This window comes from Lissotriton vulgaris, chromosome 3_1 (genome assembly GCF_964263255.1).
Source record: "Lissotriton vulgaris chromosome 3_1, aLisVul1.2, whole genome shotgun sequence".
NCBI classification, from domain to species: Eukaryota; Metazoa; Chordata; class Amphibia; order Caudata; family Salamandridae; genus Lissotriton; species Lissotriton vulgaris.
Window position 1 is genome coordinate 880,674,366 of NC_141689.1, and position 14,001 is coordinate 880,688,366.

Here is a 14,001-nt window from a genome sequence, read left to right on the forward strand (position 1 = left end):
TGAATGGATACCATACAGAACAATTGTTTTTTGAGGTATGTGTTGAGGTTCCTTAGATCCCGTATAGGTCTCCATTTCTTCTCCTTTTTTCGTATCACAAAGAATCGTGAATAGAATCCTTTCCCCCCTCTGACCTCTAGGAACTCTTTCTACGGCTCTTTTCTGAAGCATTAGTGAGAGTTCCGCTTGAAGATGATGATTCTTGTGTTGCATGGGACATGGGGGGTTCGAAGGAGGAGTGTCCACAAACTCCAGAGTATGCCCGAACCGACCAGTTAGAGAACCCAACGATCCGTAGTTATTTTTTGCCAATTGTGGAGGAAGTTGGAAATTTTGCCTCCAACTACGTAACGTGGAGAAGAAGTGGAGGCCTGTTGGAGAAAGAAGTCATTGCCTTCTGGCGGAATCTTTCTTTCCTCCTCTTCCTCGAAAGGAGGACTTATTGTAAGAAGACTAGCCTTGTTGCTGCCTCTGTTGGTATTGGAGGCTTGTATTGCTGGGACGAGCCATAGGAGGATTTGTACCCCTGATATCCACCTCTTGTCTGCTGGCCTCTTCCTCTGGAGCCCCGAAAGGAAGTATTCTTGTACTGGAGGGTACCCAGGGCTTTTGCGGTCTCTGTATCTTTCTTGATACCCTTCAGCATCTCATCAATATGCTTCCCAAAGAGAAGCTCTCCATCGAACGGCATGTCCAGTACCTTGGCTTGGACTTCCGGCCGGAAAGATGTAGCTTTCAGCCAGCCTTGGCACCTAATGACAGCTGCCCCCGCCAGCTGGCGAAATCCTGTAGAGGCGATATCCATCGCCACGTCAATAATCTCCGAGGCAGACCGCTCTCCCTCAAGGAGGATTTTCTTTACCTCTTCTTTCTGCTCCTCTGGCAGCGTGCCTAGGTATGGGGCAACATCTGCCCCCATCTGGCGATTGTAGCGTCCCAAGAGCGCAAGAGAGTTTGCCGCCCTGACGTTAATGGCCGACATCGACGAGAACCTCTTCCCGATGTTATCCAGTTTACGGCCTGCCTTGTCCGGAGGCACAGTCAATGTGGCAGCTGGGTTGTTGGATTTCCGCTGCGCTGCCTGTGTAATCACGGAGTCCGGTTTAGTATGGCCTGTAAGGCATGCCGGAGCCGTGTCCGAGGCCTTATACTCCTTATCGAGCCTGGTCAGCACTGGAAGTAGAGATGAAGGATTTTGCATTATCTTTACCCCCTGGTCCCAGATGTGGTCAATAATAGGGATTGACCGGACTGTCTTCTTGAATGGCTCCTTAAAGTCATAAGAAGCAGTCCTGAGGTTGCGTGGTCATCTCTATTTTGAACCTTGCTGCTGCTCGCTCTATAACATTATGAAACCCCCCCGATGTCTTCTGGAGGGGGATCCGCCTGTGCCTGGTCTGGGGATGCTGGATGTGAAATGATGTAGTCATTCCACTCATCATCCTGTATTTCTCCCTCTTCCTGTTGACCCTCCTCGTCTTCTTCCACTGCTTCCTCTTCATCCGAAGACTGTTGTGGAGGCAAAGATACAGGATCCGGAGTAATGACCAGCGGAGGTGGTCTAGGGTGAGGAGGAGGAGCTGGTGTCATGGGTTGTGGTGGCACTACTGGAGGTGACAATTGAGGCCGGGAGGCACACCATAGGTTGTGAAGGAGGAGGCGATTGATATTCCTCCTGGTATGGGACTTCTGCCTGACCCATATTGAATGTAATCCGAACTCTCATGGACTTTGTCATGTAGCAGTGATGGACTTGTTGCAGTGGGGAACATGGTGCCTTCATCAGAGTCCTCAATCTCCAGTAAATGGGCCGGTGGCAGTGGCTGGACTCTGCTAGGAGACGCAGACTCTAGCCCTCCTCCACAAGAGTAAATATGAAGAGAAAAATATGGAATAAATCCAGACATACCAGAAACCTGAGCAGCGCTCAGTGGAGACTCCCTTAGCACGACGTGCGGTAGAAAATCTGAGGGACTAAGGGCTCCTTCCAGGAAGGTTCTAGAGGGTGGTAGTAGCGGATTGGCTCTTGGCCAAAGTTTGGTCCTTTTTAGGTCGAAGCCTGCGCTGCTGCAGGCAAGAGTTCTTGTGAACAATAAGGGGCATGAAACCACGCCCCTTCTGCCATTGGCCGGCCTCGCGAAACTGAGGCCTGCCATTGGACAATGACCCTGTCCAGATGATTTGTCCGGCTGTGATCCCTCCTTTTCAGGACTCCGTGACCCGACTTCTGGTGTCGCAAACCGATTTCCAGAAACGTTGCTATGGCAACCACGAGGCCAGTCACGGAGTCTGGAGGGGAGGGATTCAGTAGCTGTTTGACCCCTTTTTTTTGGGTGCGTGCGGTTTGTCATTGTTGGGCAGGGTTGGATTGAGTCAACGTACATATAAGGCATCTGACTGGGTCTATATGCTTAAAACGACGTCCAGTTTAGCCTACGCACTTATTTGCGATTGTGTTGAGTGCACACATTTGCAGATAGCACTGGGTTGATCTAGGGGTGTGCACAAACTCGCAATGCGGCTTTGTGTTACGTTTAGGTGCTTGCGTCGAGTACAAGCAGGTGCGGCAACGCCAATTTGCGTCCAGGCACTTAAGGGAGATTGTGTTGCGTACACACTTCAGAGAGAGTGGGGCTGTGTCTATGGTAGGCATTCCCACACCAACTGCAGCCGGACTGAAGTTCGTTGACGCTCCCTGGCCCGGCTGTAAGGCAGAGAGCGGGGTCAGGTATCGACCCGTATGGGGGAGGGCAGGCCTTGGGCCGCTGCAAACATGCCTGCACAGGTCAGATGATGGGAGGCCAAGTTACAAAGGTAGCTTTTGCCGGAAGGAAGAGGTCACATCGACCCCGAGCCACACGGAACACAATGAGGGCCGTTTACTGATCTGAAGCAACGCCGTCGACACCCGTAGAGCATAAATCCCGGAATAAGACCCCTGGGCCGTGGAGGCGGGAGGGTGAGTATCGCAAAACCGTGACTTTTGAGTACAGCAATGCCACGTACAGAGTAATACTGGGAATCCGACCAGGGGCACATGATGGCAGGCACAGGAGGAGCACAGGATCTGGGCAGAGGAGGATATTGAAGGCAGGAGAGGCCAAGGCAGGTACAGGAGGAGTTCAGGGCCCAGGTACAGGAGGAGCTCAGCTCTCAGGAACACGATAAGCAGCGGGCACAGGAGCAGTTTAGTGTCAGTCATAGGAGTCCAGCGCCCACGCACACAAAGAGTTACGGTCCAGTGCAAGCAAAGTATAGGATAATCTCTAGTTCCAAGTACAGGAGGACACCTGGACTGTGTGTGTGTGTGTGTGTGTGGGGGGGGGGGGGGGGGGGGGGGCTGAAGTAAATAGAGGAGATGCGTGCCAGCTAGAGAGAGAGCACGGGGTCCGTGCTTTAAATCGGCTGGCGTTGTCTCATACAGGATAAACTTAAGAACGGGAGGGTCTGAGGAGCTCAGTGGTCAGGAACCGGAGGAAGAGGGAGCTCAGTGCACGAGGAGCTCAGTGCCTCTGACAGGCGGTGATCAATGACCGGTATTGGGTTAAAGTTCATGGCCCTTTTCCTGCCCTTCAGACAAGTACCGAGGAGCTGCACGTGCCGGGCGGCAAGGAGGAGAAGAAGGCGGCACAAGACCTCCTCCGCTTCGCCCCAGTCGTGGTCACGCTGCAGCTGGCTGGAGCCGGGACCCTGGTGTGGTACTTTCTGTGTAAGTTTTCTCCGTCTGGCGTGGGTGAGGTTCGGAGGAGGGACTGGGAGCGGGGAGGTGGGGGCAAGGGGGCAGCGTATCAACCTATGGACCAGCTAATGGATGGATGAATGGAAGGACGGGGGTGGGTAGGTACCTCAGTTGATGAATGATTAAAATGGCTGAATCAACAGATTGACCAGGGTAGATGGGAGTGTCGGACATTGCAGACAGAGGAGGATGGAGTGGAGTGTTGGGGCGGGGCTTAACGGATGCTTTTTAGACTCAAGGAGAAGAGTGTAATTTATGTATGGAACTCCTACTTCTGTATTTATTATTAACTGTACAAATCCAGAAAGGGCCCAGTGCAAAGCTCTGAAGCACATATTGAAATTAACACATACCACAACAACATCGGTAGTAACAGCACCATTTGTTCCTGGAATCCATCTTCCACATCTCGCAGGAAGAGAGGTACATTTCAAAGAAAAAGGATACGCAACTCCACGAATGCGTTTGATCTTTCCAGGCTCGGTTAGCTGAAGGGGTCTCAAAACCTTCCTTACTGGGCAAGAGAAAACAACTTCCCCTCCTCCTCCTGGTGGCATCCCTCTTCGGACAATCTGAGAAAACAAAGCAGAGTTAACAAGAAAGGCAAGTCATCCCATATGATTCAGTCTCAGATTTACACCGGACTTTGACACTAGCATATTTAGTTATGCATTTCAAATCACTGCAGCCTTCAATGCTAGAGTCCCTCTTGAAGGACAATGTGAACCATTTGCACAATATTTAAAGGCAACGTCTCTCAATCTCCCACTAAAAAAGTCAGGACTTGTTCAGGTCATTAAGCAGGAAAAGTTAAATTATGTTGCATGAATTATCAAAAGGGACATGCTTTCCTTGGAAAATACATAAAACATTTTTCAATGGAGACTAGTTTTTGAATGCCCCAGTCACCATAAAAAAAAATAAAACAAATTGACTAAAAAACTCGTATACATGAATATAAAATTGGAAATGGCAAAGAAAGTGGTTATGCCCATGCCATCTAGGCTTCTCTTAACCACATGCGCGCTAGCGGTTTTCCCACTGTGCGCTGACTTTTGCGGAAACACGTGTTACATGACGAGCTCAGCTCGTCATGAGCGTAGAAGGGGCTAATGAATCTAAAAAAGGTTTTTGACATTTAGCGTAATGTCTCTAATCCGGAGTATCCGAGCCAGGAAGTCACTCCCTCACAGGAGATTTGACAAATTTTCTGATTTTTTTTAGGACAAGATCGGCAAGATTTCGGAAACTATTTGTGTACTTCATACGTTAAATGATGCTAGTTTTGAGGTAAACATCCCCGTTAGTAAGGTACCCTCAGCACGGGAATAGGTTTCAATGATTTGAACCCCCTAATGGAGGATCTAGTTTGCACCATTGCTAGATCTACTTCATCCAGCTCCCTGTTGACCCTTTACCCCATAGAGTCTAGAAAGAGCTATCAGATTAACTCTCTGAAACGTGTGCAACTTTGCAATCAGTCTCTCGAATCAGGCATTGTTCCTCTAGCCTGGAATAAGGATAGTTACTCCTATACGAAAAAAGCCTTCCCTTGACCCTGGGGTCCTCAGTAACAAGAGGCCAATATCTCTACTGCCTTATCCAGCTATAACACGAACTTTTCATCTGTAGGAAACGATCTCAATTTATGGAAGACAACCTCCTCCTTCAAGGTGAGCGGTTTGGGGCTTCAGGCCAGATCCTGGCACAGAATCTGTTTTGCTCACAGCACTGGATGAACTCAGAATGCAGACTGGTAGCGGCCAATCAGCAGTCTTAGTCCTCCTAGACCTTTCAGCCGCATTTGATACGGTGAACCACAATATGCTTTTGGATCGACTTGCTTTGATCAGTATATGTGGCACTGTATGAAATTGGATGCGTTCTTATTTATCCGTACGTTATCAGGCAATTACCTTTTCCCTATACTGCTCCGATTTTTAGAATTTGAAACACTGAGTTCCACAAGGATCAGCAATTAGCTCAGTCTTGTCCAATATCTATCTAAGACCCCTAATCACTCATTAATTATCCTAATTTTAGAGTGGTGAATTATGCTTATGACACTCAGTTCATTCTGTCTTTTGACAACAGCCAATCAGAATCGAAATTTGCCTAGCTTACGTAACGGTAAGTTTCAATTCTATTAAGGACACGGAGGCGAGGATTATGCTATATCTTCCTTCGCTTTATTAACCACATGGCTGCTGCGGGGATTTTTGCCCTGTGCTACAGATTTATTAATACCATTATTCATGACGAGCTCAGCTCGTCATCAGCACACGACACCCGTGGGTGATGACGAGCTGAGCTCGTCATCAGCAGCGAAAGGGTTAACATAAAGTCTCCACAGCAGCTTAGGAAAAGATATAATAAGAACAAAAGAAATGCTTTAAACATAAAGCATTGACGTAATGTTCAACAAATCAAACAACAACTCCCAAGAGTCTCTTTGCATAACAATAGTCCATAGTCCTTCCACACTGTCCATCATCACTATATAACCGGACTTCTCATCATCTTCCTCCTCCTCTTTCTTCGCGCAGATCACGCTTGAGCCTCATTGGTCCTGTTTAGCACCGTCGTTGCCTGTCAAAAAAGGAACAGCATCCGCGGAGTGGTCCAGGAATGCGACAACAAGGCGAGGAGCATTCAGTGATTAACACAGTACTGACAATGTAAAGGAAAACGCTTTACTTACTGCCATACGGGTGGGTAGAGACACCACTGTGGCCCGGGTGGGATAATCCTCGCCTCCGTGTCCTTAATAGAATTGAAACTTACCGTTACGTAAGCTAGGCAAATTTCGATTCTATGTCAGGACCGGAGGCTTCAGATTATGCTAGTTTAAAGCTTACTTACCACCAACTGAGCCAAATCCACCACCGGCTTAAAATAAAACCTCTTGAAGGTGGAATCCGAGGACCAATCCGCTGCTCGCATTAGGTCCTCCAGACGAGCACCCACCGAGAATGCCTTAGAGGCCATGGCCCCCCTGGCGGAGTGTGCTCCAAAGAGAGAAGTATTGATGCCCGCTTCTTGCATGACCCATCGCACCCACCGAGCAATAGTGGGGGAGGAGACAGCTTTGTGTGGCTTCCGCAGGGCAATCAACAACTGACGTTCGCCCGGAGGGCGCAGATCCAAGGTCAGGTCCTCATATGCTTTGAGGCATTGCACGACACACAACTTAGGAGTGTCAAGAAAGGCTGGATAAGAAATGGAATGCGACGACGTCTTAGTGCGTCGGCCCACGGTAAAAGTAACCCCATCCGGGGAAAAAATGCGTGCAGAGACATCCAGCGCGCGCACGTCCGAGACGCGCCTACAAGAAATCAGACATAACAACATGGCTAACTTCGCCGACAGCTCTTTAAGAGACAGATAGGAATTGGCCGGCCACGACAGGAACAAATTCAGAACCAAATTGACGTCCCAAAGGACGGAGTACCTGGGTTCTGGCGGCAGCGCGAGGCGAATAGCTCGCAGAAGCCGGCACACAAAAGGATGTTCCCCTACCGGATGGCCATCGATGTTATCATGGCCAGCAGAAATCGCCGATCGAATAGCATTGATCGTCCTATACGCTAGACCCTCGTCGGCCAAATGCGCCAGGAAATTCAGCACGGGAACAAGGCCTGCGACCATGGGATCCAGATCCCTTCGTAAACACCAACGCATCCACTTAAGCCAAGCGGATCTGTAACGCTTCGTCGTACTATCGGCCCATGCTTTGGAGAGCAAGTGCTCAGCCGACCCCGAAAGGCCCGGGAGCGCCCAGCGTCTCCTGAGAGCCTCCACGCCACGAGGCGGAGAGAGTTCTGCATGACGAGAGGGTGAGGTTCCTGATCCGTGTTCGTCAGGAGCCGAGGAAACAGGGGGAGTAGGATTGGAAAATCCCAAGAAAGTTCCAGAAGAACCGGAAACCATACTTGAGACCTCCACAGCGGTGTAACCAACACCAGCTCCGCACCCTGGCGGCGTATTTGAGCCGCCGTTCGCATGATCATGGAGAACGGGGGAAACGCAAACGGCTGTTCCCGACTCCAATCCTGCAAGAACGCGTCCGTGGCCTCCGCTAGAGGGTCCGGTCTCCAGCTGTAAAACCGCGGCAGCTGGTGGTCGAGACGGGACGCAAAGAGGTCCACCGAGAAGGGGCCCCAGAGGGAGTGTAGCCACCGGAAGACTTCCGGGTCCAGTTTCCACTGGCTGGCGTCCCTGAGATGTCGCGAGTGCCAATCCGCTACCTGATTGCACTGGCCTGGCAGATACTCCGCCGTCACCGCAATGTGACGAGACAGGCAATAATCCCAGAAGTCCTTCGCCAAGTCCGCCAAGGCGCGGGAACGAGGACCACCTAGATGGTTCACATACCGAACCGCCGAAATGTTGTCCATCCGTAACAGGACACAAGCCTTGACCGAATCTTTGGTCCAACAGCGAACTGCGAAGGAGCCCGCAAGGAGCTCCAAACAATTGATATGCAATTGTTGTTCTTCTGACGACCAGGCGCCGCCGGTGGAAAAATCCCCGCACCGGGCGCCCCAGCCCGACCTGCTGGCGTCGGACTCTATGATCAGGTCCGGAGCCGAACCGAAGATCGCTCGACCATTCCATACCTCCATGTGAGACAGCCACCATGACATTTCCTCCTTCACCTCGTCCGTGAGGGGAACCCACTGATCGTAACTCATCCCACGGCGCAGATGTTGCGCCTTCAAGCGCTGAAGAGCCCTGTAGTGCAGCGGGCCTGGGAAAATCGCCTGGATGGAGGAGAGAAGGCCCACCACCTTGGCGATATGACGCAGTGACGGACGATCCCTTGCGATCGTCTGCCGAAGCAGGTGTCGTATCTTCGCGACCTTCCGACCCGGCAGGCACAAGACCGCCTGTACCGAGTCCTCCACGAAACCCAGAAAGGTGATCTGCTGAGTGGGGACCAAAACCGACTAGGCGCCGTTGATGACGAACCCTAGTCTCTGAAGCAGGCCGACAGCTTGACGCAGCTGGCCCGCCAGCACCTCCGGGCACTGCCCCATGAGGAGGATGTCGTCTAAGTATACTAACATCCGGACCCCCTGACTTCTGAGAAACTCCACCACCGGGTGGAGGACCTTCGTGAAGCACCACGGGGCCGAAGAAAGACCGAACGGCAGGGCGGTGAATTCGAACACCTTGCCGTCCCACAGGAATTGTAGGAAGCGACGATGAGGGGGGTGGATGGGAACGACCAAGTAGGCATCCTTGAGATCCAGTCGCACCATCCAATCCCGAGGGAGGAGCACGTCTCGAAGGAGGTGGATCCCCTCCATCTTGAAGTGACGGTAGACCAACCACCCATTGAACTCTTTGAGATTGATCACAGGCCTCTTGCCCCCATCCGTCTTGTCTACTAAGAAGACGTTGCTGAGGAACCCATGCGGGTGGCGCGTTGATAGACGGATGGCTCCCTTGCGCAGCAAGTCCGAGACCTCTCCGTCTATCAATCGCGCGTCGGATTCTGAAAAAACCATCGGGCGCGGGGGCCTCGCCTGAGTTGGCTGGTCGTAAAACTCGATATGGAAACCTCGTACAGTTTGCAAAACCCAAGCGTCGGCAGTGAGCAATTCCCACTCCCCGTAAAAGCTTGCCAGCCGCCCCCCAATCGGAACCTGATCCAAGCAAAGTACACTTACCGGGGGCATTTCCCTGTCCGGAGTTCTTCTTGAACCCTCTGCCACCGAAGCACTGTCCCCTGGTGGGGTAGAAGTTGGTGTAGTTGGCCGAGGTCTGGTATTGACCTCTTCCGGAGCCTTGTCCCTTGTTGTTGGTCTGCTGACCACGGCCGATCGCGCGGCCCCTACCGCGACCGGCCCCTCCAGAGAAACGCTGGTGGAACACCCTCTTGATGCTAGACTGGACCTTGTCCAGCGACGTGAACGTATTCACAAACTTGCCCAGCTCGCGGATGAAAGGCTCGCCGAAGAGGCCACCCTGGGCCACAGCACCCGCCTCCGACGAGGCCAGGTCCCCCAGCTTCGGATCCAGCTTGATCATGAGCGAACGCCGCCTCTCAGTGGACAGGGCACAGTTGGCGTTGCCCAAGAACACGATCACCCTCTGGGCCCAATTCGAGAGCACCTCCGGTGAAATGGCGGTGCCATTCGCTCGAGCCTCCTCCGCCATGTCGAGGATCTTCGTGGCGGGCCCGACCGCATCCAACAATTTGTCCTGGCAGGCCCGCCAGGACCGGTCAATCCCTTTCCTGGGATCCTTCATAAACTTCGCCAGGAAGGTGGCCATCTTGGGGTCCAATTTCGGCGTCATGGCCACTTTCCCTTTCAAAGTTGGCCGAGGGCACTCCCCACGTAGGCAACCCCTCGCCTCCTTTTCTAGGGGCTTGCGCAGTCTGCCCGCAACAAACTTCGCCACCGTCTCCCCCGGAGTCCAGGCCGCGGATCGGGGGTGGACAATCTCGTCCGGGTCCTGCATGCCCGACTCATCCCGGGGCATCTCCTTGGCCGAAGGCGCCGGGAGCCAAGAGCGGGTCGACTCCCCGTCGTCATCCGTGTCCGGAGAGTCGTAGATCGGGGAGGCGGGCGCCGTAGGCACGTCGCCCGAAGTACTAGGGTCCACCAAGGGTGCAGGGGGCACCGCCGTCGCTTTAGCCATGAAGGCGTCACGAAGACGCTCGAAAGCGCCCCTGTCCACGCCTTGGGCCTCCGATGATGGCCCCTCCTTACAAGGCCTCTTCGGGGCGGGTGGCAACCCGCCGGACGTCCCCGGGAGTTCGGGGGACGGAGGCACATGCGCCGCTGCCAGCTTCGCGCACTCTTCCACGATGCGGGCGGAAAGGCGGTCCTCCATGGGCCCTACCACCTCCGTCACGCAGCGGTAGATGGAATTGTCCACCGCCTGATAAAACTCGTCATCCTGCAGATAGGGGCAGGGTTCTTCTTCGTATTCCCCTTCCATCTCGGAACCAAGGGCAAATGCGGGGCACCCAAGAGGGCGGCAACCGAGAAAGTTCTCGAATGTGGGCAGGCCAAGCGGCTGCGATCACGTTTTGGGCCAACTGACGTGGCAGGTGGGCTGCACCAACCCCCAAGCGCGCAGACCCTCCTCGCCGGGACCGGGTCTACGTACCCCTCAAGCGCGCTAGGCCACACTCGGGTAAAGAGGTGCACAAAGGCCACCCGAAGGTGATTCATGCGGTCAAAGCCGCTATACAGACCCCAGCGGGCGTCAAAGGTGGGTAAATTACAGACCCGGGTCACCAGGTGTCAGAGGGGCACGCGAGGGCTGGCTCCTGCGCAAGCAGACTCCACGGCGCGGCTCCTGGCACTGCGGAGGCGCGCCGAAGGGTCAGGAAGACGACAGGCCGCCCCCTTGCGGTCTATGTACACACCGCACACAAGTGGGAATAAAGTCGCGTAGGAACGAAGAACGTTCCCGCAACTGGGGACTCTGTAAGGGAATAAACCATGCAATGAGTCCCCCAAATGATCGTACACAAGACAATCAATCACAATGAAAAAGGGAAAAATATAGGAAAGCACTTATCTGGCTGCGGGAGCAGCGAAGAAAGAGGGGGAAGATGAGAAGTCTGGTTATATAGTGATGATGGACAGTGTGGAAGGACTATGGACTATTGTTATGCAAAGAGACTCTTGGGAGTTGTTTGATTTGTTGAACATTACCTCAATGCTTTATGTTTAAAGCATTTCTTTTGTTCTTATTATATCTTTTCCTAAGCTGCTGTGGAGACTTTATGTTAATAAAGCGAAGGAAGATATAGCATAATCTGAAGCCTCCGGTCCTGACATAGAATCTGTAACTGCTTTTCATAATTGTATCAATGTTATCAGCTGGCTCAATCTTAATTCCCTTAAATTTAACAGGAACAAAAACGAACTCTTATATGCCCTGCAAGCAAAGTTATGACAACAATTCCCTCCAATCTCTGGCCGGTGCCTTCTCCTGTAGTCATCTTCTGAATCAGTTACTAACCTAGAGGTTACATTTAACAATAGGCTGTCTATGGAAACAGGTGAATAAAGTTGCTGGCACATGTTTCTCACTACTTCGGGGTCTTCAGATGATTCTCTTGCTGTTGCCTCCTACCGCCAAAACACCTCTTATACGTTGTGGTATTTTGAGAAGTTGGACTATTGTAACACTGGTTAGGAGCGCCAGAGTTTCTTCTAAATAGACTGCAAAGAGTTCAGGTCTCTGCTGCTAACAGGTCGCAAACAGATCCAGGAGGCCATCTGCCTCCATGGCATTTTAAGATCTGCACAGGCTTACACTGTCAGCGTATAGCTTTTAAACTACAGCATTGTTTTGAAAGCCCTCGAGGGTGGGGAACCAATGCCTCTACAAAACAGACTCAAAAGATACTCCCCCGGAGGTGTCTACACTCTGCCACTGCCAACATTGTGTTTGTTCCTGAATTCAGGAAAGACCAGACATGGCGGACGCGCTTTTATGTTAAAGCAAGCCAATTCAGCTTCCTGCTCCCATGACTAATCTTTTGCAATTTAGAAAAGCCCTGAAAACATGGCTCTTCCCATAGTAACTGTTTATACTGTGGCACTCGTCACCATTGCTACTACTTCAGTAGCAGCTTTTGCCCCTCTCCTCTCCTCCCTTTTCCCGTTGAGTCCGTCAGGACCAGGATACCATTATGGTCACAATGCGCTTTATAAATGTTTTCAATTATAAATAAACAGTTTTCTATATCCTTTTGTGAGGTTACCTATACTTTAATCTTTGAACTTAAATAAACAAAGATGCAGACCCTACAGTGCTGCTGGATGGATTTTGGTTGTCTGGAAATCGTGCTACAGAACCAACCCCCTGCTTTCTCAAATGGTATCTACACAGGTTTCCACCTAACGGATGGAATGATACAATGTATGTGTTGGGTCACAATCAGTTCAAGCAAATGCAACGTGTTGCTGCACAAGCAACTCCAGCTAATCACTTTTCTCCGTGTTGAAAAAAATCGTGAAAAAATTTGAAGTGGCTAATCGGAACATAACAAATCTTGACAGCGGTGGCGGTGGTGGTGATGAATGTGGTGGTGGAGTTTGTAAGCTACAGCATATAATGTTACAAATCCAGAACATCTGAAACATACAGAAAAATTGCAAAGTAAAGCCTTTGGTGAGCGCGGGCAAGAGACCTTGATTGTTTTTGTCGTGGGTGGTTCATTTTTTTCAATATGCTAGTATAAGGGTGCCACTGAGACACGGCATCGTGTATTTAACGGCTTTACCAAGTGATGCAAACCACTGTTGTAGAGTCTGAGCGCTTCCAAATTTACATAGGATCGTATGGACCTAACGGGTAAAAAAGAAAAAAAGGACAAGCTGCCTTCAACGTCCTTAAAAGAAATAAAGCTAGTACAAGCACAAATAACGACTTAGGTCATTTATGACTGCTGTGATGTTTACATGTTTCTCCGACCTAACAAACCAAAACTTTGCTTTATTATACTGACACCACTTAGGCCAACAAACTCGACATGCGATGGCTCTCATGCTATGCTAAAATCAATCAAGTGTCTGTCCTATGCTTTTTCTGGTTACATGGAAATGCATGTATAAAGAGAGCATGTCACTTCCGTTCATATGATGCATCCTTGGTACACGTCCTGTTTCGTTAGTGTCAGCCACCTGCTGACCAATTGAGTGCTTCACAAAGAGGGGATGGGCTGCTCCAAGAATGAACCTTATATTAAAAATACGAAACGCATTGTGAGGTATTGTACAGCGTTTTTCAATCTGTTTATGAAATGCATTTTACATTTCAAAAGATATTTCTGCGTCAAAAATAAAATAAGGTACAAAACAGTAAGGAACTAAGTAAGACCAAGGGCTTGAATACTCCAGGTCAAAAGACTGATTATCTGAGATTAAAAAATAAAAAAAATGAATGGGTGAATTGGGTAAAGAATGAATGGGAAAAAGAGGTCCGGTTCCCATACCTGGATTTACTGCCAAGTAGATGGCTAAGATATGAAATCTTGAAGGTTCGGGTGGGCCTAAATCCATGGAAGATTGAAAGAAAAGTAAGAGTGGCCCTGACCCAACCGGATGGTACTTGTAAATGTGGTCTCGGAGTAAGAAATGATATTTTACATATACTGTTTGATTGTACTTGTATTTTAGAAATTCGGAAAACTTTTACGTCCAATTTTTTTAAAATATGAGGGGACCTCTCGTGCTGATGCCAATGACCTCCTTACAGAAATGTCATTTCTGGATATTACAATTGCG

The 14,001-nt window shown here is 50.6% G+C and overlaps 1 protein-coding gene across 1 annotated transcript in view; it reads right to left on the reverse strand.

Moving 5' to 3' along the window:
* Window positions 1-14,001, reverse strand: part of RCL1 (RNA terminal phosphate cyclase like 1) — a 282,516-nt gene that overhangs the window by 159,551 nt on the left and 108,964 nt on the right. Inside the window, exon 5 of the mRNA XM_086961201.1 lies at window positions 4,187-4,311. Within this exon, the coding sequence (XP_086817327.1) occupies window positions 4,187-4,311 (125 nt within the window). The remainder of the gene's footprint in view (window positions 1-4,186; window positions 4,312-14,001) is intronic.